This window comes from Brachypodium distachyon, chromosome 4 (assembly GCF_000005505.3).
Source record: "Brachypodium distachyon strain Bd21 chromosome 4, Brachypodium_distachyon_v3.0, whole genome shotgun sequence".
In the NCBI taxonomy this organism is placed as follows: domain Eukaryota; kingdom Viridiplantae; phylum Streptophyta; class Magnoliopsida; order Poales; family Poaceae; genus Brachypodium; species Brachypodium distachyon.
The window spans coordinates 21,627,405-21,653,377 of record NC_016134.3 but is presented as its reverse complement, the minus strand read 5'-3'; the positions used below and the strand labels follow the sequence as shown (position 1 = coordinate 21,653,377).

Sequence of the window (25,973 nt, the reverse complement as noted above, 5' to 3'; positions counted from 1 at the left end):
GACTCATTATATTTTGAAAAATGTGAATCATGGTTCGTATAGTCAACATTTTTTCGACTCTCATCTGGCTTGCTTCAAATGAAAACATGATACTCTTTCCATCAAACAAAAGATATCTCAAGTTTATCAAAATTTGGATGCATTTAGATATGACTTAGTATATAAATGCATTCAAATTAATTTAAAGTTGAGACATCCTTGTTAGACGGAGGGAGTATATAGTTTTGGCGTATCATATCATTGGGTGCCAAACAAAATAACCCGTACGCACTCGATCTGCAGTACAGTTCAGTAGTCATGAGACGAGGGCAATATTATATGCGTCGTTTCGAAGAACCCTACGCGTGATGCACTATAACCAACTCGAACTCATTTCTGCCGCCAGCTGCCCCACCTTTACATCCAACATAACCACCATAACCACCTCCATTCTTTGACTGCCTTCCCTTGCACTCTACCCCTCCTCTCTCTATACATAACACAGACGTACGAGACGAGCGACCAAACCAAGCCACTCACCACAATCCACTTCCTCTTCGATCGTTCAACAGTCTGCCGCCGAGCTAAGACGACCATGACATCTATCGTCGACGCTCCGGTTCAAGGTAAATGCACGAGATATCACTTGCTCGTTGTAGTACTACATACGTCCTCTGTAACTCATATATGTCCATGTCCAGGTGCAGCTGCTACTACGCGGGATCACGAGGAGGCAGCAGCAGCTGAGGACGTGGCCAGGAAGGCGGCCGCGGCAGAGCAGGAGGCGGCGAGCCGGCGTGACGTGTTCCTGCTAGCCGGGATCAGGAAGCTGATCAAGAGCTTCAGGAGCCTGTCCCACATCTTCGAGATTTACAAGGATGACGGCGACGAGGACGACGACGAGGACGACATTCAGATCGGGTTCCCCACGGACGTGCAGCACGTGGCGCACATCGGCCTGGACGGGTCCTCCAGCAGCAACGTCGCCGGCCTGATCAGGGGGAGGGAAGAAGCCGGGGCCTCATGCAGGGAGCTGCTCTCCCTCTCCACAAACCTCTCGCTCGAGCAGTTCGAGTTCGCCATGGCCTCGCTCGCCGCGCACCGGGATCAGCGCAGCGCCGTGCTGGAGGATCGAGCTGCTGCCCGCAATTAATTTATCATTATCAGTCAGCAACTAAGCTACTGTATATCCTTCAGGGCGCCACGCACGTACGTACTGTTTGTGACGATCGACCATGGTCTTCCATGGATTTTTATTAGTGATTTGCGCCACCCCTGTCGCTCTTTGTGCTGCTGCTCATTCTTGCACTTGATGTTTTTGTGTTCAGCGTACGTTCAAGAGAGCATTTTGCTTCACACAAATTTCATTACCAAAAAATTAATGACGTGATGCTTATGGTATAAATGGTGCCATCATTTATTTATACCTATCGAGATTTGCATCGATACACTTCCTAGAATAGTTTCAAGAGGTATTTTCGTCCCAAATATAATAATGTTTGTAAAAAGTTCAGATCTGATGTCCAGATACTCCGGGTGTAAAATAATAAACTTTTTCGATTTTGCTATTGAGAAATCGCCTGTTTTTTAACTAAAAGTCAGTCAACCTGTTTGGCCGTCGGATCTTAATCCCACGATAGCACATGTGAGATCACGAAATGAAGAGCATCAGATCTTAATCCAATGTCTCTGATACGTCGACCGAGATTTTAAGATTTTTTATTAAAAAACAAGCGACTAAGAAAGAGCCACACACACATTCTTTTTTAAGTTCAGGTCGAGCCAGCGGAGGAGGGCGGCCATGGTTCCGGCGAGGAACGGCGGGCACCGCTGGTAGACCCAATGATGAGGCACGTGGGCAGTAAAGAGCTGGGCATTGTCGGGTGAACGTTGGAGGCCCTATAGTTCTATGCAGGTGTGCTCGCCTCAAGCCCAGAAACGACTAGATTGAGCCCATGCTCTAGCACCAACTAGATGGAACTAGTTCCCATTGGCCGCTCCCGGTCATAGGGGAGACAAGCGAATGGGTCATGCAGGGCCTTGGAACCAACTTCATCTAAGATCTAAGGCCAACTCCAGTGGGTCGACGCAAATGGGCGAAAATGAAGGAAACACGTCCCCAGCAGGACGACCCATTTGTGCCCGCGTCCGCTTTTTGGCCTGTGCAAACGCATTCCGGCCTCAAATCTGCGTCGGATTTGTGTCCCCAAGACCGAGAAACGGAACGCCGCTTGGGCCACCGATGGTCAAACCCTTTCGTAGTCTGGCCCCACCTGACAGCGACGCACGAGCCCCCATCCAAGTCATAAATGGGGACCAGTTCGTCACCATTTCCCCACCACCGCCCACCCACTTCACCGGCAAACCCCCAACCCCAAACCCTAGCACCCGCACCACCACCGACCACCGTCCGCACCCCATGGGGCTGAAGAAAATGTGGCATGTGGGGCTCCTCGTCAGCAGTGTGGCATCTGAACCCCGAGCGGGTTTCGGTGCCCTTCGTCCCGACGAGCGGCCGGGCATGCCAGGTGGAGATCTGGCGCCACTGCGCGGAGCTCCCCGACGACCTCCATGACGACCCGGCGTTTGTCGAGGACTCGCCGAACGGGGACGACTAGTTCGAGATGGATCACGACATCTATCGTCGCTCCTTCGCCGGCGTCCCAGTCCAGCGATGCGATGCATCCCCGTCGCCGCCCTCATCGTCGTCTAGGAGGAGGAGAAGGATTACTGGTCTCACTGGTCGGCGGACAACGACATGGAGGTCTGGACGCCGGTGCGCTAGATCATCAACTTGGATTCGGATGTCGAGTAGATGACCTCCCTGGTAGTAGTAGTTTATGTTTAAATCTATGTTAAGTTTCAAATTTCTAGTTTAAATTATGTAAATTTCAAATCTAGCTAAGCTAATGAAAATGGGTCACTCCGTTGGACGCAACCCGCTACCCAAACGGACAGTGCGCGGATCTGTGTTCCGGGCCGCGACGCAAACGGATCAAAACGACCGCAAAACAGCCCGAATTTACGTCGGGCCGATGGAGGTGCACTAACGAGGCTTTTCAGAACGCCAGGGCCCGCACAAGCGTCAGCCAAGCGCCGGCTGTGATAGCGGGGGCGCGGCGGTCAAAAGGCAAAAGGCCGTCCCACGACTACTTCTTCCTCCGTGCGTCGTCCTCTTTCCCTTGCCCAGGATGGGGCACGGATGGAAGCAGCTTCGCAGAGCGTGCGTGGTCAAAGGCAAAAGGCAGGGCCAAGAGACGACGTGGCAAGAGGCACTGGCTGGGAGGAAAAAATGTAGTAGCAAGAGCGCCCAGATCGTGGGAGCAGGAGAAACACTGCATTTCCTGGCCGTAGGCTCGTAGCTTACTAGCTTATAATCCCAGAATGACATACTACTATCGAATGAGTTGGAAGGTTTTAGGATTTGAGAAGTCCAGGCAAGAAGCATCGTTGAAGGCCCTCAGACTTCCATAGTTTTCAGCAAGCTGAAACCGAGCGAAGCAGACGTACCTGAAGATCGCACCAAACTTGACTTCAGTAATTGATTCCTCTGAAGGAACATGAAAAAACATTCCTTAAAACATCCGTCATGATATACAACATCTGAGATTCACACAGCAAGTGAGTTCGGCACCACGTCATCGAGTTTCAAACAATACGACAGCACAATCTTTTTGTGCCGATCATAAAGTTCTTATCTTACAAGATAGATGACCCTAGCTTCTCCATCCTTCGAAAATAGTAGAAAGAAACAAGACAAGCTAGGGAACCATAATGCATATCCGAGTCATGCTGTAGCATGTGACTCATTGTCTATCTATCTGTTAAGTTAAATACGCAGTGATAGCCTAGTCTATCTTGGAAGGAAACAGCAAACTCAGGCTGGCAGCTCTAGCTTCACATTGTTTTTCCAGCTGTAAATTGTTTGGAGTACATCGTCAGTAGGATGAGACAGATCTGGCAAAATGACAATGTAAAGCGAAGGGAGTACCTTGTTATGTAATAGTAGAAGAAGTCAGCATACAGCAGAGTCTGCACGATACCAGCAATCCAGCCTGCATCGGAAATATCTCGGTTACATCTAAGTAATTACTACTCCTTCCGTCCGGAAATAAGTGACTTGGATTTGTATCCAAGTCACTTATTTCCAAATCCAAGTCACTTATTTCCGGATTGAGGGAGTATTACATTCACTGTAGTCACGAGAAACAGTAAGAGGTACGATACGTGGAGTTCTTACTTATCCAGTGAACAAAGTGAGGTTCGGTGAAGTATCGGTAAATCCAATTAAGGATATAAAGTGCACGGTATGCACTGCATCAGAAACAGGGCAAATGTGTTAGGAAACAGTTACCAGTGACAAACTATAAAATGACAAAATAGGGGGAAATGAGGTCCTGAATAGGAAATAAGAAAATTCATAAGGTTAAACAAGGAATTTATAGTAGAATGACATCATAGAAATGGTAGAACCAAGACAGGCAGCTTTTATCCTATGAAGAGTTCTATGTTTGTGTCATGTGGTGCCAGAAGTATACCAGGCGCAGGCACAAAGGATAGTTAATAAATCTCCTAGTTATCTCTTGGTATATTTAGATAGGCGACTTATCCAGTGAAAACCCCCACTCAATGCAAACATTGAAACTATTCTCGTAGGCCATTGGGTAAAAAAGGCACGGCTCAGATCGAAGGTGGTAAATCCTACCAGCCACTTAAAACTCAATGATAGGAGGTTATGTGCAAAAGTTTTTTTTAAGTGACTAGTGGGATTTCCACCTTTGCTGAGCCATGTGTTTTTTATCCAATGTCCTACGAGAGTAGTTTCCAAGTTTGCACTGAATGAGGGTTTCACTGCATATTCTAATCATGACATCTAGTCGCTCCAATCCAACAAATAATAAATTATGATGCTATTGTTATGCCCAAAACAAACTGTTTTCAGTCTAATTGATGCTGCGGACGTTACCCCAGAAAGAAGACATAATGGCCAGCCAAGTTGTCAATATTCCTCGTGCGCTGTAGCAACACAAGTTGAGGAAGAATCGCTACAGCTTCCAAATAAATGGAGAATGCCCACATCACCTGTTAAGAATACTGACACAAATGATCACAGCAGTGAAATCAAGACAGTAAAATTTCAATAACAATATTTGGCAACACTACCACATTGCATAGACTGGCCCTAACAACTACGAGTAAAATGTTAGTATATCTAGATAGGTCAGGATTTGATTGGATGGTTTGACATAATGATAGCATCATAATCTATTATTTGAGAATGCAGAAATCAACAGAACGGACCTCTCTAAAAGTAAACTTCTCATTAATGAGAAGAGCTAGAACCAAACATGGCAACAGTATGAACTGATGACGAAAGGTATCATGCTCCTTGTCATAGGTTCTACGGACAATCTTATGCTGTCTCATGTACCAAACTATTGAGAAAGAGCTTGCCAGGAAGACCAGCTTCATGATGGTGTTATACAGGGACATAAAATGCACAAATAGGTCCAAGTAACGAGCCGCAAAAACAATTGCATACAGCTCCTGTGTCTTCAGAGATATGCCTGCAGAAATTATCAAATGTAACAAAAATAGGACAATCAACCAAATGATAAGAGAGGCTTATGGCAGTAGTAAGAGTACAAAATCAAATAGTTACTAGAAATAGAAAACAAAGGAGCAAACTTTATAAGTTTATTACTACTAATTGAGGTTGCTTTTGGTATGTGGTGGCTTTTTTTTCCAAAAACCCATACTTTATCGTATGGGCTGTTGTAGTTAGTTAAATGATTCTGTGGTTTTAGATGTAACAGAGAAATTAGTAAAAACAAAACATAACCAAGTAGATTCCACAGTTCAAACACAGAAAAGAAGCCCGGTCAAAAAAAAAAACAAAAGGCAAGGTTCAGCAAGCACAAACTGAGCCCTGCATAGATGTGCTCAATAGGTTATTGTGTTTTCATTACAAGATTCTTACATTATAAACCTCACAAGGGAAATAATAAGGCGAAGACTGGTTTATACTCCCTCAAAAAGGAATGTTTGGCATCTAAAGAAGTTGTGTCTTCTAGGGTGCCTTACATGGTGTATTTCATTGAGTCTCAGCTATTTATTCTCACAGATGATTTGCATTAGATTGCACAGGCCACCAATATTCTCTATTCTGTGCCATGTGAGGCTAAATGTTTGTTGCAAAAAAATTAGCTTTCGTAAGTTTTTCAAAATTAAGAGAAAAACTTATTCTACTCTTTGCCTTGCTATTCAGTATTCAAGGTAAGCTAACTTGATGGGCGTCAAGGCATGCATGAAACGACTAAGGCCAAAATATAGGCACACCTAGTTAAATTAAGTGAATTTCCACATGCCGAACTCTTTATCCGAACGGCAACAAAAATTGCACTACAGACCTTGAACAGACCGAAGCTTGCGACAAAACAAAGTCTGAGCGAAGCACCTGCTAGTTTTCAGCTTAAACAAAACTCATATGAGAACATTCATTTCAAAGGCATTCCATTGAGAAAGAATGGTCTGTCACTCCATTCTGGAATGATAGAACCTAACGGTGCATATTATTCGTCAAAGCAAGACACCTGATGTCCAACAGAAAGAGAACTGAGCATCAAAGCGAGTGGTGTCCTCTACAAATATAACAAAGTCCAATCGAACGGCTCGAAATATCTTTTCCTTCACGAACGGGTGCATTGTGTCCGTGCACGCCCACAGATGTAGTCAACTACTCTCGTATTTCAGACACCATGGTCTCCCCAATATCGAGAGTTTAAATACATGGCGCCTACAATGACTTCATTTTTAATCAGAAGACACCAAGTCTATATAGATGCAGACAAATCTTCAGAATTAAACCTTGTCTTTCACCGAGCCAAGAGAAAAGACTACTCTGCATTTGCTGCTTAGATTAGCAACTTTAGATAGACTGTAGGCAATTTGCTTACAGTCCGTTAGCTCAAAAAAGAAGCCAACAGGTAAATTCAAATGAATACGCTATTTTTTTCGCTATTGACTTAGTTCAACTCGTAGTTATGGTTCCAAGGGATGTGCCCGCGAGTCACCTGCGCATGACTTGATGGTATGGATCTTGAGGAGGAGCACCACCACGCTGAGGAGGTGGGTCATGTCCCCGGCCAGCCGGAACAAGTTCATCTCCGCTACCCTCTGGATGGAACCGAAACGTCCTGGATCAGACCTCTTTGGGCTCTCAGGTCAGATCTTGGCGGCTGCGGCGGCGTGCTGGCTCTTTCGTCGGCGTTCTGGCTGCGCGTGGAGAGATTTATGGGGAGAAGGAGCAATTAACTGAAGAAGGGCTGGATGTGCGCTGACAGATGGGACCGCTTGGGCCTAATGTACCAGTGACAGGGCCGACGGGCAGGCGGTTGCTACGTGGTGAAGCTGAGGTGGCTTCCTGAGATTGGACTAGGCCTAGCGCGGCTGTACGCGTGTGTACCTGCCATAAAAACCATATGATACAATCATGCCCATGTCAAAATCCGAACCAAAGAAACCATCTACCCGCCCCATTCCTAGGCCAGCCTTGCCATGGTAAAAGCACAGCTTGCCCTGCGGCCCTATATCCACCGTCCATTTTAATCCAACGGCTAGCAGCGCATAGGGGAATGAACTTATCTGCATCCACGGGAAAAACCAATCTTCGCGGGCTTCTCGGGGGAAACTGCGGTCTGCAGCTTCTGCCTCCGCGCCGCCGCCCCGCGGGAAGGGGAGGAGAGCACGCTCCACCGGCCGCCACTGGATCATCCGCCCCCGCTCCCGCGGCCTCCTCCGCCCCGCCTTTACCCACCTCGCCGACCTCCTCTGCTCCCCCCGCCACTCCCCACTTCGACGGTCTCCTCCGTCCGCCTCACAGCTCCGACGGCCTCCTCCGCCCCCGCCCGGTTCGGACGACCTCCTCAGTCCTCGATCCGACGTCGACGGCCGCGTTCGTTCACCTAAACCTCGGATGTTCTCTGTTCTCGTTTCTCTGCAGGACTGCATTGAAGAAGAAACTGCAGTGTTGGTCTGTTGCCTTGTATGAGTTAAGTTCTTCTACGAGTTAGCAGAAATATTAGAGATAATTTGCAGGAAATATTCTGTTATTGGATGGGGAGAGATGACCTAACATTGTATGTGTTGTAAGAGTAGCCAGCAGTGGCGTATCTCATTTTGTTTCTGAACATTCATTCTGTTTACGGAGAAATTTCTGTTGTCACTTGTTCTTCAGTGGCAGTTGGCAAGTTGTATCTGTAGGCTCTCAGTGTGTGAGTTTGTGTTCTCTAGTGTTACCTGGTGGTATTGCTACGCCGTGGAATTCTCGCCATTTCAGATGCATTGACCAAGTGTGCAGTGGTAGATCAGTGTCTGTTAATGTGATGCACTCCTCTCAAGATCTTTTCACTACAGCGAAGGAACTCTGCCCCTCAATGCTTCTACCTGCCTGTGGGATGTTGTAGTAATTATAATTCTTTGGAATCTTTGGCTTTCAAGAAGCCTCAAAGTCTTTGAAAATTCCTACTGCTCTATTCCCATGTTAATCCATCATTGCTCAGAAACTTTGAAATTCTTTTGCTCCCCTCTCTATTCTATGATCTCTCCTTTGGAGTTGATCCAGCCATGTAAATATGCACTGGTCTTTGCAATTTTGTGCCCTGGATATATCCCCTTGCTGCTTGATATATACACTTCATGGTTGATTTTAGACACCATATATTCACTTCAAAAGAATTTGGGACCCCAAAGAATTTTGACAGTATCTCAGAAATACACAAACATAGCATCTTCATGCAACAAAATCAGAGCTTCCTTTTCCTTTTTGGGGTCACCTTTCTCTTGGATGCTTTAGAGCTTGAATGCTTGTCGAATTATTAGGTGTTGTTAGAGAAGATCAGAAGAAGTTCCAGATGGTTGCAGTCCATCTTCAGCTATGGCCATACTAGTCAAGATTCTATCGCCAATATTGCTGATACTGGCACGACTAGCATATGTATAAAGATATGGGAAATACTCCAATGAGCATCTGAGCAGCTGCTCAACATTTCTCAAGACAAGAACTTCAATGCAGCTTGGGCACCTTGTTGACTGGGATCATTGCTCTGCCAAATAATGATATGGAAAACAGTAAGTTGAAGTAAAGCCAAATCTCATGGGCTACCAGCTACATTGACATCATACATCATTACCATTGGAGGCCGCGAGATGGGCGTTGACCTGAGGGTGGTGTGAGTGGTGGCCAGAGGGGGCGATTTCGCGGTGGTGGATCTGGAGAAGGGTGGTGGAGGAGTCGAGTGAGAAGAAGGGGGTCAGAGGTGTCGGGGGGCGAGGTGGCAGCGGCGGATCTGGAGGCGGATGGCGGCCGTCAACTCGTCAAGTTGGAGGAGGATGGGAACTCGAGGCTCTGGCCGGTGGTGGCTGCGGAACAACGGAGGAGGGAGGTGGCGATGGGGAACTGAAGGAAACGGACACGGGAAAGGCGGCGATATGGATGGCACCCGGCAGTTTCGGGGCGGGGTCAGGCCATGGACACCACATGTCGCGCATTTTCTAACCTATAACAATATGGTAAGTACAAATAACTATAGCTACTTTTATAATCCGAGCCATCTAGAATATTTATTCGACTTGTATAATTATTCATCACATGTTGCAGAAAGTTAGTCGAATTTACTTTCTCATAATCACCGACCAGACCCGGACCCAGTCACCCATCCCAGACCCACGACGCGAACCCGTACCCGACACCGGGTCTGAAATCCTACAAGTCCCGGACCCGACTCGGGTCTCGCTGACCCGCGGGTCTACCCAACCTGCCTCTTTGCGCAGTAGCACCACGGCAGCTCCCCGCACATAAGCATCACGCAGCTGCTGCGACGTTCATACTTGCTCCTGCGGCGTGCGTTTCCTGGCGGCTAGGCTGGCGGACGACGTCGAGCCGCTGAGGGGTGGCTGCACCGACGGAAGGGAGGAGGAAGAGGGCGCAGCACGGGCCGGCTCATCCTTCACGAAGGGCGCGCGCCGGCGAAGGGAGAGGGCGCTGCAGATCCCTGCGGTGGACGACGTTGGGCTCGCGAAGCTGCCGCCGGTGAAAGATCGAGTATGTCACAGAAGGGGGGTGAATGTGACCAGTTTTAATTCTTTCTTCAAAATGAAGACTGAAGACTGAAGACTGAAGACAGTCACAGTACTTCAACAATTTTTAGAGTAGCAGCGGAAAGAAGAAAAATGAACAGGTTTAGCAGCAGCAATGAAGACAGAACACAATGAATCAGTTATACTTCACAAAGTAAAAGTTGAGGAACGAAATCACCAAGACTGAAGACACAAGGATTTGTTTTCGAAGTTCAGATTGTTGGACAATCCTACGTCTCCGTTGAGGGGGCTGAGTCACACAAGACTCGCGGACACACAAGTCCACCCAATCCTCCTGAGCTAAGACTGAAGTCTCGCCCAGTTACTCGCGGTAGATCTTGAGGTGATCTCCGGACCTTCACAGACTAGTTGATGGCAAATCACAATTTTCGACTGCTCTTCAACACTGACTCCTAGCCGTCTAGGTGATGCCAATCACCAAGAGTAACAAGCTTCAAGTGCTCGGCTAGAGAGGAGATCCCATTCTTCACGCTCAGTTCAGCTCTAAGGGTTTTATTAGGTGTTCTTGAAAACAACTCACTCGGGATCACCACCGAACTTCTTCGCGGTAGGTCGTCTTATATAGCCTTGGCCACGGCTGATCTAGCCGTTGTGACCCGTTGGATAAAGTGAACTTTGAGCCTCCAGCTCACACTTCATCACTTGTCTCACAACGGTTAGATTAGGTGGTCAAGCACGAAAGCGACAGATTTTCAAACACATTTGAACTCAGAGTGAAGACTTCAGGCAGAAGTTTCTGTGAAGCCTGAAATGCTTCATTCTTCACTCCGACGAAAAACACACATAAAATGGTTTTCGCCTAAGCTGAACATGAAGAATAAGGTTTCACCTGAACCAGCTCCACACTTCAAAGCCCCCTTAATAGTACGGCGTTCCTATACTCAAGTGAAGAAAAAGTTACGGAAAGATTTATGAAGAATGCTATGCTTCACGTTCTTCACTGAGTTCTTCATACTTCACGTCAGTATCTGTACTTCAATTTTTAGGGGTCATCGATGCTGGCTTAATCAACTCTTCTGAGGAACTAAAACCTGAAACACTCAATGTACCTCATTAGTTCCTCAACTATGTTGTCATCATTCATCAAACTCATACAGGGGCAAGGTTTCCCTTTCAATCTTCCCCTTTTTGGTGTTTGATGACAACACTGGTTAAAGCTTCATAGATGGGAAAAATTAAGTGTGAAGGTTTTAGCTTCTGAGTTATATGAAGACTCCCCCTGAAGATATGCACTATTTAGATTGCGTTTGAATGCAAGTGCAAAGAGCTTTAGGAGTGTGAGGAAATCTTCATATTCTTCAGAAACAAGGGTGTGCATCGTATACAGGGTTAGAGCAGAAATAATAAGAATTCATACATGCTCATAAATTGAAGTGAACAGATGCAGCACCAACAAGTATTGAAGTAAATATGCATGCATGAGGAATGAAGATGCATGAAGATTAAATTTATCACAGGCATTTCAGAATTCTTGTGCAAGAGGCAAAATTTAGTGTACTTCAACACAACCAAGAGTTTTAAACCACACAGAATAGAACTTAAGTTTTTAGGACGACGAAGAATGACGAAGAACCAGACAAAAGCAAAACTCCCCCTTCAAAAGCGAAACCTCCCCCTGACTCCTTCTCCCCCTTTGGCATCAAGACGCCAAAAAGGTTGAAGACTACTGGCTTGGTGTAGCGTCGCTGTCTTCAAGCTTCAGAACGTCGGGGCAGTGCTTGGCGAGGAAGTCTTGAAGTAAGCTACTGGTCTTCTCTTCGCGTGACACCAGTTTCTTCAGGAGTACTTGCTGATTCTTCAACAGAGCGCCCTGCTTCTCAAGGAGATCCTGCTGATCTTCAATCTTGCGGGAGAGCTTCACAACGAGATTCTTTAGGGAACCATCCGTGCCGGAGCTGGTCTCATACGGAGAATCAGATGGACGAAGTGCTTGCTTCAGCTGCGGTTGCGACAGGATGGGCGGTGAAGACTCCGAGCAATCAGAAACTAAGGTAGGAGGAAGCACAGATGGCTCTGGATCTTGAGGCTTCAGCGAAAAGTACTTGTGCTGATGCTCGAACTCAAAACGCTTCTCAGACAACTGCAGGATGATCTTCATAATCTGGGGTGCACAGGGCAGAGGACGCACACGGTCTGCGGAGGCATGGGTGATGGTTTGAAGAATGTAGTCTCCAAAATCTTTCTTCTCACCCTTAAAGATGGCAAGCAGCAGATTGCGGTGAAGACCGACTATCTCACTAGAACTGGCTTGCTTTGGGGAGAGAGTGAAACGGAGAATGTCATTGATAACCTTCACTTCAGGCTTCAACCCAGTCAGTCCTTCATAGGCGCCAGAAAATCCTTCTTCATAGAGAATGGCAATGTCTTCATCTGAGGCAGCCTATTCTTCATGGATCTTGGGTTGGCCATCGAACTTAGCGAGACCAAGGAAATCCTTGAAGTGCCTGAAGGTGCAGCTGTGCCTGTCACCATCTGTCATCCAGTAGATGTTGTAGCCCTTTGAGTTGTCTTCAAATTTGCAGACCTTTCTGCCGAAAGTAGCATAGAACTGAAGAATCAGCTCATCATTCCAATTCTGGCAGGTTTGAACAAACTTGAGCAGATGCATATTATTAAGAGCATTGGCAGCAGTCATGATTCCACTCTGACGATTGATGGCAAACCATTCATCATTGATGTACTTCATCTTGGCACAGTGGGTCTGTGGCAGAAGAATCTGCGCATAGTAGTCTTGCTGCTCAAAAGACCAAAACCTCCGGTCTTCAGCTGATCTCTCCTCCTTGTACTTCAGCCCATTTTCCAGCCTTACGAGGCGAAGCTCAGTGTTCTTCAAGGCCTTGAAGTAAACCTTCTCTCGGTCAGAGGATATAGGCATCTTGGGCTTGGGAGACAACAGCTCGCGGTTGTCTTCAGACATAGTTTGAGATCTCACAAGCATCCGTGAGAGTCTCCTGTCTTCACGATCCTTAGCAACTTCGGATCGTCTTTTCTTCGGCGCAGGCTTGAGCAGATCTTCTGGCAGACGGTCAATCTCCATTAGATCATCAGAGTCTTGCGCGGGGTCTTCTTCCTTTTCTTCTTATCTCTTTTCTTCTTCTTTCTCCTCATCGCTTGAGGAATCTGGGTCGAACGGGTCTGACGGGTCGGACGGGGCAACAAACTTCTTCTTCTTAACAACTTTCTTCACACGGACTTCCGGTGTTGGCACTGGGGCATCTGCATCAGTTTCTGCGTCATTGGCATGCAAATCACGAGTGGCTTCAGCTTCGAAGTCACAAGTTCTTCCTTCTTCAGCAGAGGCATCCACTGATTCAGTGCGAGGCAACGAGCTGCTGGTGGGAGGTTCCTCAGGACGGGTGATGTCTTCTTTGTTCTTCCCAACACCTCATCTCCTTCTTCCTGTTCTGCGTTGTGCTCAGACAGTACTGTGGGGGATGAAGCAGCTTGTTCCTGTTTCTCAGCAAGTGTAGTAAGCTTGACTGTTGATGTATCTGGCACAAGTGTATCAATAGCTTTCTTCAGAGGAACTGCCGCAGATGATGAAGTGGAGGAACTTCTTCCGGCAGGAACTTTGATCTTCAGACCAAACTCCTTGGCAGTCTTCTTCACTTCAGCGATCTGAGACGCCTGACGAGTCATAGTAAACTTCTTTGGACCGGTCTGAGGTAAATCCTGACTTTCTTCAGTGTCAGCGGGGGCAGCTGAATCATGTCTGGCCTTGAGACTAATCACACGACGGGTCTCACGAGCTGCATCCCTCGTCTTCTCATATTCTGTCTTCTCTCGATCAACTTCTTCATTTCCGCCCTGTACTTCAGGCTTTTTCTCAGCAGCTTTCTTCCTTGCTTCACTCTTAGCCTTATCAGCCTTCAGGCTTTCGGCTGCTTGTTTCATCTGCTCAGCGAGCAGAGCTTTCTTCTTCTTCTTCTTCTCAAGCTCAGCTTGAGTTTTCAACGCAAGTTCCTTTTCTTTCTTCACGGCGATGAGGTCAGCCCTTTTCTTCTCTTCGGCTTCCTTCTCAGCCTTCTTCTTCTGCAGTTCAGCAGCTTTCTTCTCCTTCAAGGCAGCTTCTACCTTCTCCTTCTCAACACGTTTCTTCTCAGCACAGTCTTCTTCTTCTAACCGCCTGGCAATACGCAAGCTGCGGTTCTGCTCCCATTCTTCAGCCCGAGTCTTGGCAACAATCAGGCGTTCAACATGGCTCATGAGGGAATCTGGAAGCGTTCCTTCATTGAAAGCAGCAAGCAGAACTGGATCAATGTGAACAACTTGAGGAGGATATGGAATTTCTCCAGAGGCCATGGCGGCAACAGTAGCAGCAGCAACATCCTTGGATGAGGAACCGGGTCCAACAGCAGAGGCTTTTCTAGCTTTCTTCAGATCCTTCTTGAACTGTTTCTCTGCGTCTTCATCGGCTTTCCTCTTCTTAGGCACCTTGTCCTTGCCTTTGGTGTCTTCATTGGGCTTGTTGCGAGGCCCAAGAGGAGGCAGTGAAGAACCTCAGATCCTAGATGCTCTGGTAGGTTCAACGGCAGGTTTAGACAGGAATACATCGCTGTCTTCAGTGTCTGAAGCCTTCTTGGACTTGGGCTTCTTGGAGAGGTCAACATAGTTGATATCTCTGATGATCTGCAGAGCTCTTCTGTTGAATTCTTCACGGTGAGGTCCGCCTTCCTTGCGGGCAATCTTGAAGTTTCCCAGCTTGGGAGCCAGAAAATACAGGTTGGCACTCTCCACTTCCTTCGTTCTTCTCTGAATCTCAGCGGCTAACACACGAGAGTGCTTGCGGATAATGTGCTAGAGACGGTGCTTTCTCTTCATTCTAGTCTCCTCTTCCACATCTTCTTCTGAAGAATAGAAGACAAGAATTTCTTCAGCAATGGGAGCAGGCACGTCCTTGAACTTTTTCACTTTCTCCTTTTTCTCTGCCTTGGGCTTGAACGCCACTTTCTTTCCACGACTGGGCAAAACTTCACCAGGCCGTGGGGAGTTGATGGCATACTTCAGGCATACACCATGAGAGGGTGTCACTCTCAGAGGCACAGGGTCTTCAATTTCTTCATTTGAGTCTTCAATGTTTACTCTAGGAGAAACCGGCGGTAAGGGCTCAGGCGTTGAGTCAAACTGGTAACGTTCTTCTCTGTCAGAGTCATTGCTGGAGCGGGTAGAATCAGACATGGTGACACTTGTGAAGTAGAGGATACGAAGAATAGGTAAGAAGTACACAAATTCTCAGCAACAAAACGATTTTGACAAGGGTTGAGTCAAAGGGTTTTTAGTTGAAGCAGATTTACTACGTTTGTGAAGAATGACAGCTCTGTTCTTCAACGAAGACAGCTACACAGATCTAAACTGTAAAACTACTAAAGCTTCAATCTAGATCTGTTTAGCTAGAACTTAGGAAATACGGAGCACATCAACCTACGCAAACATAGCGATCTACTGGAGTGAGAATTTATCTAATGAAGATTTGAAGTGTACTTAGGATGAGCTTGGTGAAGAATAGAGGAATCACCGAAACCCTAACCGCAAAGCCCTAACTCGGCGAGAGCGATCAATCTACTACAGCAAACGAGGATTTTAGATGTGTTTGGTACGCGAAATCGATCTAAGAGGGGAAAAACGACGCTTGCCCGGAATTCCCGACTTGAATCGATGCAGAACAGCGACGGCGCTGAAGATCCGAGCTTGAAGAATGCGTCCGGGCATTCGCGGTGAGGAGGAGGTCGCGAAAACTTCGAGCGCGAGAGCGGTGGATTTTGGGGGCTGAGGTGATTTTTTCCGAGGAGGGGTGGAAATCCTTATATAGGGAGGTGAAAAAGGAGGATCTTACCGGTATCTTTTTATCCCAAAACTTTCGTTAGGATTTCCCCGTGTGGTTTAAATTTCCTTAGGGATAAGATTTTACCGTTCGGAAAGATTCGTGAAGACTACGGCAAAAATGGAGATTCCGTTAAAGTTGTATTCTTCAGAACTTTGAAGACTGACGGTTTTGCTGAAAACAAAAACTCATTTTTGAAGAATGAAAATTCTTGCATCACCGACAAAGATTTCGACGATACTTGAATTTAAGATAAACAGACTTTGTGTACAGACAAGAAATAGATAAGATAGATAGGTTCTAAGGTGTCCTTAAGTTTCATTTTCATCTGTCAGCAAGAGGCAACAACAGTGAAGAACAACTGTGCAGATGAATTTGAAAAAAGAGACAAATAACAGGCTTCTAAACCCACTGAAGACAAACGAAAAACGAAGAACGGATAGCACAAACTGAGGAATAGAAAAACTAAAGACAATGCAGGTGAAGTAAACATGAATGCAAGAGTATTCACAAGTATGTAAGTCTTCAAGAGACATTCCGGGAATCCAAGATGTTTAATTCACTCCTCAGCTCACAGAATCTGATTTTGTCAAGTGGTTTGGTGAAGATATCTGCGAGTTGTTTGTCTGTCCTCACATGGTTTAGGCTAATTTCTCCTTTGGACACATGATCTCTGAGGAAATGGTGTCGAATGTCAATGTGCTTCGTGCGAGAATGTTGGACAGGATTGTTGGCAATCTTTATGGCGCTCTCATTGTCACACAGAAGAGGAACGGCATCCACTGAGATACCGAAATCTTTGAGAGTTTGTCTCATCCAAAGAAGTTGGGCACAACAACTGCCTGCTGAAACATATTCTGCTTCAGCCGTCGACAAAACAACAGAGTTCTGTTTCTTTGAAAACCAACTTACTAAGGATCTTCCGAGGAATTGGCAAGTGCCGGAAGTGGATTTTCTGTCAACTTTGCAACCGGCATAATCTGAGTCAGAATAGCCAACAAGATCAATAGAAGCTCCTTTGGGATACTAGAAACCGAAGAATGGGGTGTGAACTAAATATCTGATGATTCTCTTTACAGCCATAATGAAGCGACCGCCCCCGTACACGGGTTCGATCTCTATGCTTTAGTGCTAGTCCCTGGATCAACTCACTAGCACACACAGTTTCAAGATGTAATATCATAGAACAAAGGTCTCAATATTACAACGAATCATCCAGAATTTAAAAGGTAATTACAACTCGCATAACCTCACGGGTTAGTTGGAAATAAAACAACTGTTTAGCAGCGGAAAGCGAAAGATACAAGGGCACATCAATACCACGGTGAGAGCATGTTGGAATGTAGGCCCGTAACCCAAACAAGCAGAACATACATCTTACCCGACGTCGGAGCTTCCTGCATCATTAAACGATGCAGCCACTAGGGTCAATACATTGAATGTATTGGTAAGATTCACTAGGAGTTATATCAGAGCGTACCAAGTATATGCATAATGTGGCAAAGTGGGGTTCAAGGCTATTTGCGTGGAAGCAGAACATAAATTACCCTACTACAAAGGAATGTTATAATAATGTTAACTAATGGACACGGGATAGACACACCCATGCTCCTATTAACCTAGAGCACATTGAAGTGGATTCATCAAGTGCTCCTACCCTGTTCAAACCATTCATTTTATCTAAGAAATTGGAATGAGTGAGACTTTCCTTACAGCTCCACATCTAGTTGCTCAAATTGTCCGTTGCCGGGGACATGGCTAAGTACTTAGTTTTGATGCTCTCGAGAGTTTGTACACATTCACCACAAGAAACCGACGTGTTAATCCCTTGCTGTCCTCAGGGTAGAGTAGCAACGGCATCGATTGCGAGATTTTCAGAAGTAATTTCCTAAACCACGAGAGAATCACGCTCCCCCTACACATTCTACCTCAGTACAATTTCTCGGGTCTAGGTTCATACAACTTACTCTTGTCTCGCCAGAGCCCATATAGCATTGTGGTTGTACTGGAAGCTGCTAAATAGGAAACTAGTCCAGTCTCGGTTACCCCAGGTGGCATTCCACATTTGCAACGTAGGCGCTCTCCGAATCCACGGAAGAGACGTCCATGGACGATCCATTCCTGAATCCACAGGAACTCGACTCAGAGGGACCCATAGAAATGGACCTGATGTCGCTAATCCTCAAAATCCTCAAAGCAGCCCACCCAAGATGGTTCATTGAATTAGTTGTTTTGCCTTATATCTAACAAAAACATTTCATATAGCCAATGGCATAACAATATCATAATGTAGTTATTTCCCCCACAATACTACGATAGCCTAGCATTCAACTAAAATCGATGGCAATTTGGTGGCAAGGTAATAGCGAGGGTAAACTATACTACCTGGGATTTATAACTAGCATAGAGGTATGAGTAATAGTCCTATCAATGCATCTCTACCAACAAAACTAATGCATAAGTATTTTAAAACAACAATAATAATGGGATATGATCAAAGTGAACTTGCCTTGTCCAAGGTTGTGATAGTTCTCGCACTCTTTGCAACAACAAGGATTACATTTCACACAATCTAAAATAAAAGAAAGCATACACACAATAAACACAACATTCAATGCAAAAATCATGCCTTGATGCATATGCTATGTTAATGCACACTTGGTTACTTTTAATATAACAAATTTTGTTTCTGTTTTCAAAAGGTTTGGGCAACTTACACATTAACAAAGAGGTAATTAATATGCATGAAACAAGGATAGGGTTTAAATTAAAAGATTGTGTGGTTTTTGCAACATAGAGCAAGATTTAAACTTGTATGCCATTATTATTCACAAAATAATTTCTTTTCTGGATCTAATGGACAGAGAACAAGTTTAATTTTTTTTATAGCAAGCTAACTTGCTCAAAACTATTTTGAAACAATTCATTTGAAATTTAAACCATAGACCACTATTCTGTAAATTGCTTCTGACTAAGTTATTCAAAACTGAAATTAGACAGTGCCAAAATATTCTACAAGTCGTGACGATTCTAGAAAGGTGCGGATCACAATTTTTGGACAAACGGTTTGAAAGATTTGAGGTTAGGGGCCTTTCTACAAAATTTGCATTATCTAATCGTGCCGAAATAAAATAAAATAAAATAAAATAAAAAGGCCTCGCCACGTGGCAGCAACTGGTTGGCCCGGGCTAGGGCTTCCGCTGGCTGCGGGGTGGCTCGCAGGCGGTGGCGCGGGGCGGCGCGGTCGGGTCGTGCAGGCGGCGCAGGCGGCCGGAGGCGGCGTGCGGTGGAGCGATGGGCGGGCGGCGGCGCGGGCGCGCGGTGTGCGGTAGGGCGGCGCGGGCGGCTCGGGGCGGCGCAGGCGGCCGGAGGCGGGGAAGAAGGCGGGCAGAGCGTGGGCGGCGCTCCAAAACCAAATCGGTCCGCGTCAAAAGTTGCGGAAAGGAGAGAGGAGCAAGGGAGGGTGGTCGGCGCGGGCGGAGGCTCACCGGAACGACGGCGAAACGCGAAGAACGGCGACGGTAGCAACGAACTCCGGCGAGCAATTAATCCCTAACCGATGCGAAATTGGACGTGGGGTTTGGGGGAAGTGGAAGAGGAGTTCGGGGGCTTCGATATGATGCGCGCGGTTTCGGATTTGGAGTCGTGTGCACGGAGGAAACGGAGTGGAGGCGTGGGCAGGCGGGCGGTCCGGGCGCTGCTCAGCCGGTCGGTCCGGTCCTGTTCGGTCCGGTTCAGCCGGTTTTCTCCTGTTTTCTTCGGTTTTTCTTTTTCTTTTATCTATTTTCTGTTTTTGAACCTCAAAAATTGACTTGAAGCTCCAAATCACTCCAAATAAATTGCAACAAAATTTGTAAAATCATATTTTCATATTATCTAACTTTTGGAACAAGAATTTACCCAAAATAAAATATTTAAAAATACATTTGTCTATAAAATGGCTTTTAGGGCCCTTAGACTATCAAAATAAATTATTTTTCAAAATAGTTTCAAAAGCCAACTTATGGGATAGCTTTATATATGCACTAAATCCCTTTTTATCACAATACCCTCATGGGTTAAAATGCAAACACTCAAAAGCAAAATCAAAGTCCAAAATCAAATAAAGGCATTTTTGCAAAAGGGTTTTTCTGGGCAAATTTTAGGGTTTTCAAAGTGATCAAATGCAAAGGTGTCATGATGCTTATGATATGCAATGCATATGAAAGTTTTGAAAAAAATTGGGATGTTACACATAAGATGACAGTCTCGGGGATCTGCTTGAAACCTTGCACACATGCAAACACTCAACATGATATCTGGCCTAGATGCACAAAGATAAAGCAATGAGCCGATCATGGAACGAAAAACCTTTTGATCTACAGGTTTACCGGTGGTGTTGAGGTCTAGATGACCATTGTGGGCATTGGAGTTTCAATTTCCTTAGCAGATTCCATCCCAAATTTCTTCAGCATGTTTCTGATGTACTTCGTTTGAGAGATGAAGATTCCATTCTTCATTTTCTTGATTTGAAGACCGAGGAAAAACTTCAATTCTCCCATCATAGACATTTCAAACTTCTCCGTCATCATCTTTCCAAATTCTTCGCTGAAGTCAGGATTAGTGGAACCAAACACAATATCGTCCACATATATTTGACACACAAAGAGATCATCATTCAATTTCTTTGTAAAAAGTGTTGGTCAATTTTACCAATTTTGAAACCCTTTTTGACTAAGAGCTTTTTGAGGCATTCATACCAGGCTCGAGGTGCTTGCTTCAAGCCGTAGAGTGCCTTATCAAGTTTATAGACATGATTAGGATGTTCTGGATCTTCAAAACCAGGAGGTTGTTCAACATAGACAAGTTCTTCAATTTTACCATTTAAGAATGCACTTTTCACATCCGTTTGATATAAAGTTATGTCATGATGATTTGCATATGCAAGAAGAATTCTAATGGATTCAAGACGTGCAACAGGGGCATAGGTTTCACCGAAATCCAAACCTTCAACCTGAGTGAAGCCCTGTGCAACCAATCGTGCTTTGTTCGTCACAACGATTCCATCTTCATCTTGCTTATTCCTGAAGACCCACTTGGTGCCGATGACATTTTGTCTTGGCCTTTCCACAAGGGTTCAGACTTCATTTCTCTTGAAGTTGTTCAGTTCTTCATGCATAGCCATTACCCAATCCGGATCTGACAATGCGTCATCCGTCGTCTTCGGCTCAACTGAAGACACAAAAGAGAAATGCTCACAAAAATTTGCAACACGTGAGCGAGTTTGAGTACCTCTTCTGATGTGTCCAAGAATTTGATCGACGGGATGATCCTTCTGGATTCTTTTGCAGATCTTCGGATGAGGTACTTCACCACCAGCAGTGCTAGGTTGTGCTTCATTTGAAGCAGCTGGTCATTCTTCAGCTGGAGTGGAAGTTCCGGTTTGGTTAGGTTCTTCAGCTTGTGAAGTGCCTTCTTCATTGTTGTTTCCGGATTCACTTTGCTTGATCTCTTCTGGACGAATATCACCAATGGCCATCTTTTGGATATTTCCTGAAATTTCTTCAATATGTACAGACATTGGCAATTGCTCTTCTTGGGAGCCGTTAGCTTCATCGAACTGCACATCCTTAGCAATTTCAACAACTTTGGTAGTGTTGTTGAAAACTCGATAAGCATGTGCATTCGAGGGATAACCCAAGAAGAAACTTTCGTCACATTTAGAATCAAACTTAGCTCGTCTATTCTTCTTGTTGAGAATGTAGCATTTGCTTCCGAAGACTTTGAAGTATGATACATCGGGCTTGCGGTTGGAGATGAGCTCGTATGGAGTTTTCTTCAAAAATCGATGAAGATACAGGCGATTTGAAGCATGACAAGCGGTGTTAATGGCTTCAGCCCAGAAGCGGTCAGTATGATACATCGGGCTTGCACCAATGTCTTTATGGGTTCCTGCACATTAGTAGAACTTGAAGAACATAAGACATTACGGAAAAATGTAATGACAGATTTTGGCACCCAGATTTGAGGTTTTGCTGTTCTCCACGCATTATGGTTCCAGTGAAATTAGCTCTCACTTTATTATCCTTACCCATCTTCAGAATGTAAGATTCATTAACATGGAATATCGGGTAAGCACGTGAAGTATCGGGACGCTTTGATGCATCCTTGCGGGGATTCAGATTTCCCACAAAATGGAGGAACATCAGTATACTTCCGTCTTCCCTGGACAAACTTTGTAGGAGGATATTGCTCAGGGAGCAAAACATCACCATTAACATTGTACTTTCTCTCAAAATCGATACCATCCTTGCGTCGGCGATGAATTTGAAGACCAAGAATCTGGTTCAAGGTTTCAGTCCCTTGGTGACACTTGAGGATACCAGCCTCAATCTGCTTCTTCAACTTAGCATTTTCTTCAGCCAGTGAAAGATCACTAGGTGAAGGGTTAGTGACAACAGAGAAAGATTCACCAATAGTAGTAAAGCTAGAAGCAATATAGAGTGAATCAGGAAAATCAGTTTGAGTCACAGCATGTGAAGTAGTGATTTGAGGAATGTTGTTCAATGAAGAATTGCATTTAGGGCAAACTTCAGAGGAATCACCGTGTTGAGGTAAGTCAACTAGCTTAGCATTGAGATCAAGATTCTCAGTTTTGAGGTCCTCATGAGAAATCTTCAGATTTTCATGCTCGAGTTTAATCGAAATATAGTTAAGACTAATCTCAACATGAGTTTTCTTCAGATCCTTATGAGCCTCTTCCATGGCCCGAAATTTAGACTTGAGCCTTTTGAGTTCATTAGCCATGTTAGTGTTCTTCTTAATCTCAGTGATAGGCAGGTCTTCTTGCTTCTCAACGATGAACTGAAGTCTTTCATATGTCATGGGTTCAGATTCTTCATTATCAGTTTCCTCATTATCACTAGAGTTTATTTCTTCACTAGGAGATGATACCTTAGAGGATTTTGCCATGAAGCATGGTGGTGAGGAACGATCGTCTCCAGAGGCATCTTCAGATGAATCTGCAGAGTCAAATAGTGAGGTCTTCTCTCTGGCAGATGTAATAGCTATGGCCAATCCGGCGACACCGTCTTCAGACTCAGAGTCAGATGATTCTTTAGACGATGAAGAATCTGAGTTCCATTCACCAACATGTGCTCTAGAGTAGTACTTGCCCTTCTTCTTGTGAGCAGTCTTTTTTCCAATCCTTCTTCTTGTGACGATCATGGTTCTTCTTGTGAGAGTGCTTCTTGAAGCTTTTCTTCTCCTTGTCTTCATCAGCTTTCTCGGGGCACTCAGCAATGAAGTGGCCTTTCTTGCCACAGTTGAAGCAAGCTCTCTTGGCCATGTCAGACTTCTTCCGATGAGCTGATTTCGAAACTTGGAGGAGCCGGATTCACCTTGATATTTTAGTTTGTTTCCAAACTTACTTCCAAACTTCTTATTTAACCTCTTCACAAAAAGAGCAAGCTCGTCATTGGATTCTTCATCAGACGAAGACGATTCTTCAGAATCTTCACTGGAGCTGACAATTTTCTTGGACGATTTCTTGGCCTTGAGTGCAACATTGTTCTTCTTCGAACTGGATCCCGAACCATGGATCAATCTCTTCTCTTCTTGGTCAAGTTCATAGGACACGATTCTTCCAAGAACCTAGTTGGGAGTTAATTCCTTGAAGTTTGGCCTATGCTTGATCAGCTCACAGACAGTAGTGTACTCCATGGGGAGAGCTCGAAGAAACCTTCTGTTTTGCGTCAAGTCAGTGATATTGTGATCATCGAGAGTATTCAGCTCGTTCACGATGGTGCTCATGCGATCGTAGAGTGAAGAAACGGTCTCATTGGGCTCAAGCATAAGACGGTCAAAATGACTGATGAGGCGAGTAACTCTAGAATCTTTGACAGTGGTTGTCACTTTATGGATTTCAGCGATAAGATCCCAAATCTTCTTTGCGTCAGTAAGATTGCTAATTTTGTTGAACTCACCATCACTGACAGTTGAGAAGATCATATCACAAGCTTTGGCATTTGCTTGATAATTCTTCAGAGAGATGGAGTCATATCCAAATATGGGTCCCTGAGGAACAACAAGGCCATTTGTGACTGCTTCCCAAGCACAAGGGTCAGTAGATATGATGTGAGTCTTAATGCGATTTTTTCAGAAAGCATAATTGGTACTGCTAAGAACAGGTAACTTTCCTTCCTTAGACATACTTCTTCCTCAGGTGGTTAAACCAAAACAAGAAACCCTTGCTCTGATACCAAGTGAAAGATCGAGTATGTCAAAGGGGGGGGGGGTTAATGTGACCAGTTTTAATTCTTTTTTCAAAATGAAGACTGAAGACAATCACAGTACTTCAACAATTTTTAGAGTAGCAGCGGAAAGAAGAAAGATGAACAGGTTTAGCAGCAGCAATGAAGACAGAACACAATGAATCAGTTATACTTCACAAAGTAAAAGTTGAGGAACGAAATCACCAAGACTGAAGACACAGGGATTTGTTTCCGAAGTTGAGATTGTTGGCACAATCCTACGTCTCCGTTGAGGGGCTGAGTCACACAAGACTCGCGGACACACAAGTCCACCCAATCCTCCTGAGCTAAGACTGAAGTCTCGCCCAGTTACTCGCGGTAGATCTTGAGGTGATCTCCGAACCTTCACAGACTGGTTGATGGCAAATCACAATCTTCGATTGCTCTTCAACACTGACTCCTAGCCGTCTAGGTGATGCCAATCACCAAGAGTAACAAAGTTCAAGTGCTCGGCTAGAGAGGGGATCCCATTCTTCACGCTCAGTTCAGCTCTAAGGGTTTTATCAGGTATTCTTGAAAACAACTCACTCGGGATCACCACCGAACTTCTTCGGGGTAGGTCGTCTTATATAGCCTTGGCCACGGCTGATCTAGCCGTTGTGACCCGTTGGATAAATTGAACTTTGAGCCTCCAGCTCACACTTTATCTCTTGTTTCACAATGGTTAGATTAGGTGGTCAAGCACGAAAGCGACAGATTTTCAAACACATTTAAACTCAGAGTGAAGACTTCACGCGGAAGTTTCTGTGAAGCCTAAAATGCTTCATTCTTCACTCCGACGAAAAACACACATGAAATGGTTTTCGCCTAAGCTGAACATGAAGAATAAGGTTTCATCACCTAAACCAGCTCCACACTTCAAACCCCCCTTAATAGTACGGCGTTCCTATACTCAAGTGAAGAAAAAGTTACGGAAAGATTTATGAAGAATGCTATGCTTCATGTTCTTCACTGAGTTCTTCATACTTCACGTCAGTACCTGTACTTCAATTTTTAGGGGTCATCGATGCTGGTTAAACCAACTCTTCTGAGGAACTAAAACCCGAAACACTCAGTGTACCTCATTAGTTCCTCAACTATGTTGTCATCATTCATCAAAACTCATTAAGGGGCAAGGTTTCCCTTTCAGCCGGGCTGCCAAGGCAGGGAGCCGATGCTGCCCACGTGGAGGGTCAGACAGAAGAGAGGGAGAGGGAGGAGTGAAGGGGATGAGGGGAATCGGGGAGATGGAGAGTTCATGGGATCTGGCGGCGGAGTCGTGGTCTGGAACGAAACTAGAACTACTCGTGGCTGGCCTCGTGGGATTGCTAGGTTTTTTTTTTGACGGAAAGATTTAGGTCATAAGACCTATTGCTGTAATTTTGTTAATGGTGTTATGTACAGATGGACAAGAGTACAAGTAAATGAGAGTTATCTAAAGCTATCAATCCATGTTTGAAAAGCATGGTAGTTCTTTCTTTTTGCTCTATGGAAAACCAAATTGAGCTCTTCCTTAAAAAGTCTTCTGCATCTGTAAAGAGATGGAGTAATCCCTTTGAAGATACAGTCGTTGCAGATCTTCCAAATGCTCCATGCAACATCAGTTGTGATTTCCATGTGAAATGGCACATGAAGTTCTTGTTTGATGGCTGCAATATTTTCATGGACAGTTTGTCCAGGGGTGAAGTTGGGACAAATGTATCTTCAGCAAGTCTTGGCAAATTGACAGTGGAAGAAGAGATGAT

General features: G+C 45.2%; 3 protein-coding genes across 5 annotated transcripts; 1 reads left to right on the top strand and 2 right to left on the bottom strand.

Moving 5' to 3' along the window:
* Nucleotides 1–458: 458 nt before the first annotated feature.
* On the top strand, nt 459–1,380 carry LOC100821144. The gene is made up of 2 exons (XM_003577520.4): nt 459–605; nt 681–1,380. The coding sequence occupies exons 1-2, from the start codon at nt 575–577 to the stop codon at nt 1,130–1,132; spliced, it is 483 nt and encodes a 160-aa protein (XP_003577568.1). The 5' UTR covers nt 459–574; the 3' UTR covers nt 1,133–1,380.
* Nucleotides 1,381–3,520: 2,140 nt separating this feature from the next.
* On the bottom strand, nt 3,521–8,801 carry LOC100820843 (ER lumen protein-retaining receptor). 3 transcript variants are annotated; one of them, XM_024463668.1, is made up of 7 exons: nt 7,348–8,801; nt 7,053–7,254; nt 5,281–5,546; nt 4,946–5,061; nt 4,220–4,293; nt 3,971–4,034; nt 3,521–3,893 (listed from the first exon to the last, which is right to left on the bottom strand). In XM_024463668.1, the coding sequence occupies exons 2-7, from the start codon at nt 7,141–7,143 to the stop codon at nt 3,857–3,859; spliced, it is 648 nt and encodes a 215-aa protein (XP_024319436.1). In that variant the 5' UTR covers nt 7,144–7,254; nt 7,348–8,801; the 3' UTR covers nt 3,521–3,856. The 3 variants fall into 3 exon arrangements, with proteins under 3 accessions (XP_024319436.1, XP_014758586.1, XP_024319437.1); XM_014903100.2 differs by having other exon boundaries at nt 7,053–7,983; nt 8,278–8,801; XM_024463669.1 differs by lacking the exons at nt 7,053–7,254; nt 7,348–8,801 and adding an exon at nt 6,390–7,027.
* A 4,519-nt stretch (nt 8,802–13,320) lies between these two features.
* Nucleotides 13,321–15,315, bottom strand: LOC104584995 (inner centromere protein A-like). The gene is made up of 4 exons (XM_010240869.1): nt 14,977–15,315; nt 14,689–14,889; nt 14,212–14,601; nt 13,321–14,151 (listed from the first exon to the last, which is right to left on the bottom strand). Exons 1-4 carry the CDS (start codon nt 15,313–15,315, stop codon nt 13,321–13,323), a joined length of 1,761 nt encoding a protein of 586 aa, XP_010239171.1.
* Between the last annotated feature and the right edge of the window lie 10,658 nt (nt 15,316–25,973).

Excerpts from the sequence above, each read along its gene's own strand:
- LOC100821144 (XM_003577520.4), top strand. The coding sequence starts at position 575 with ATGACATCTATCGTCGACGCTCCGGTTCAAG. Across the intron at positions 606-680 it reads CGTCGACGCTCCGGTTCAAG|GTGCAGCTGCTACTACGCGG; the intron begins GTAAATGCACGA and ends GTCCATGTCCAG.
- LOC100820843 (XM_024463668.1), bottom strand. The coding sequence starts at position 7,143 with ATGAACTTGTTCCGGCTGGCCGGGGACATGACCCACCTCCTCAGCGTG. Across the intron at positions 4,294-4,945 it reads CATTATGTCTTCTTTCTGGG|TGCATACCGTGCACTTTATA; the intron begins GTAACGTCCGCA and ends TTTCTGATGCAG. Across the intron at positions 3,894-3,970 it reads TTCTACTATTACATAACAAG|CTGGAAAAACAATGTGAAGC; the intron begins GTACTCCCTTCG and ends AACAATTTACAG.
- LOC104584995 (XM_010240869.1), bottom strand. The coding sequence starts at position 15,315 with ATGTCTGATTCTACCCGCTCCAGCAATGACTCTGACAGAGAAGAACGT. Across the intron at positions 14,890-14,976 it reads TCTATTCTTCAGAAGAAGAT|AGAAGAACGAAGGAAGTGGA; the intron begins GTGGAAGAGGAG and ends GCTGAGATTCAG. Across the intron at positions 14,152-14,211 it reads AACGTGTTGAGAAGGAGAAG|GAAGCCGAAGAGAAGAAAAG; the intron begins GTAGAAGCTGCC and ends AAGGCTGAGAAG.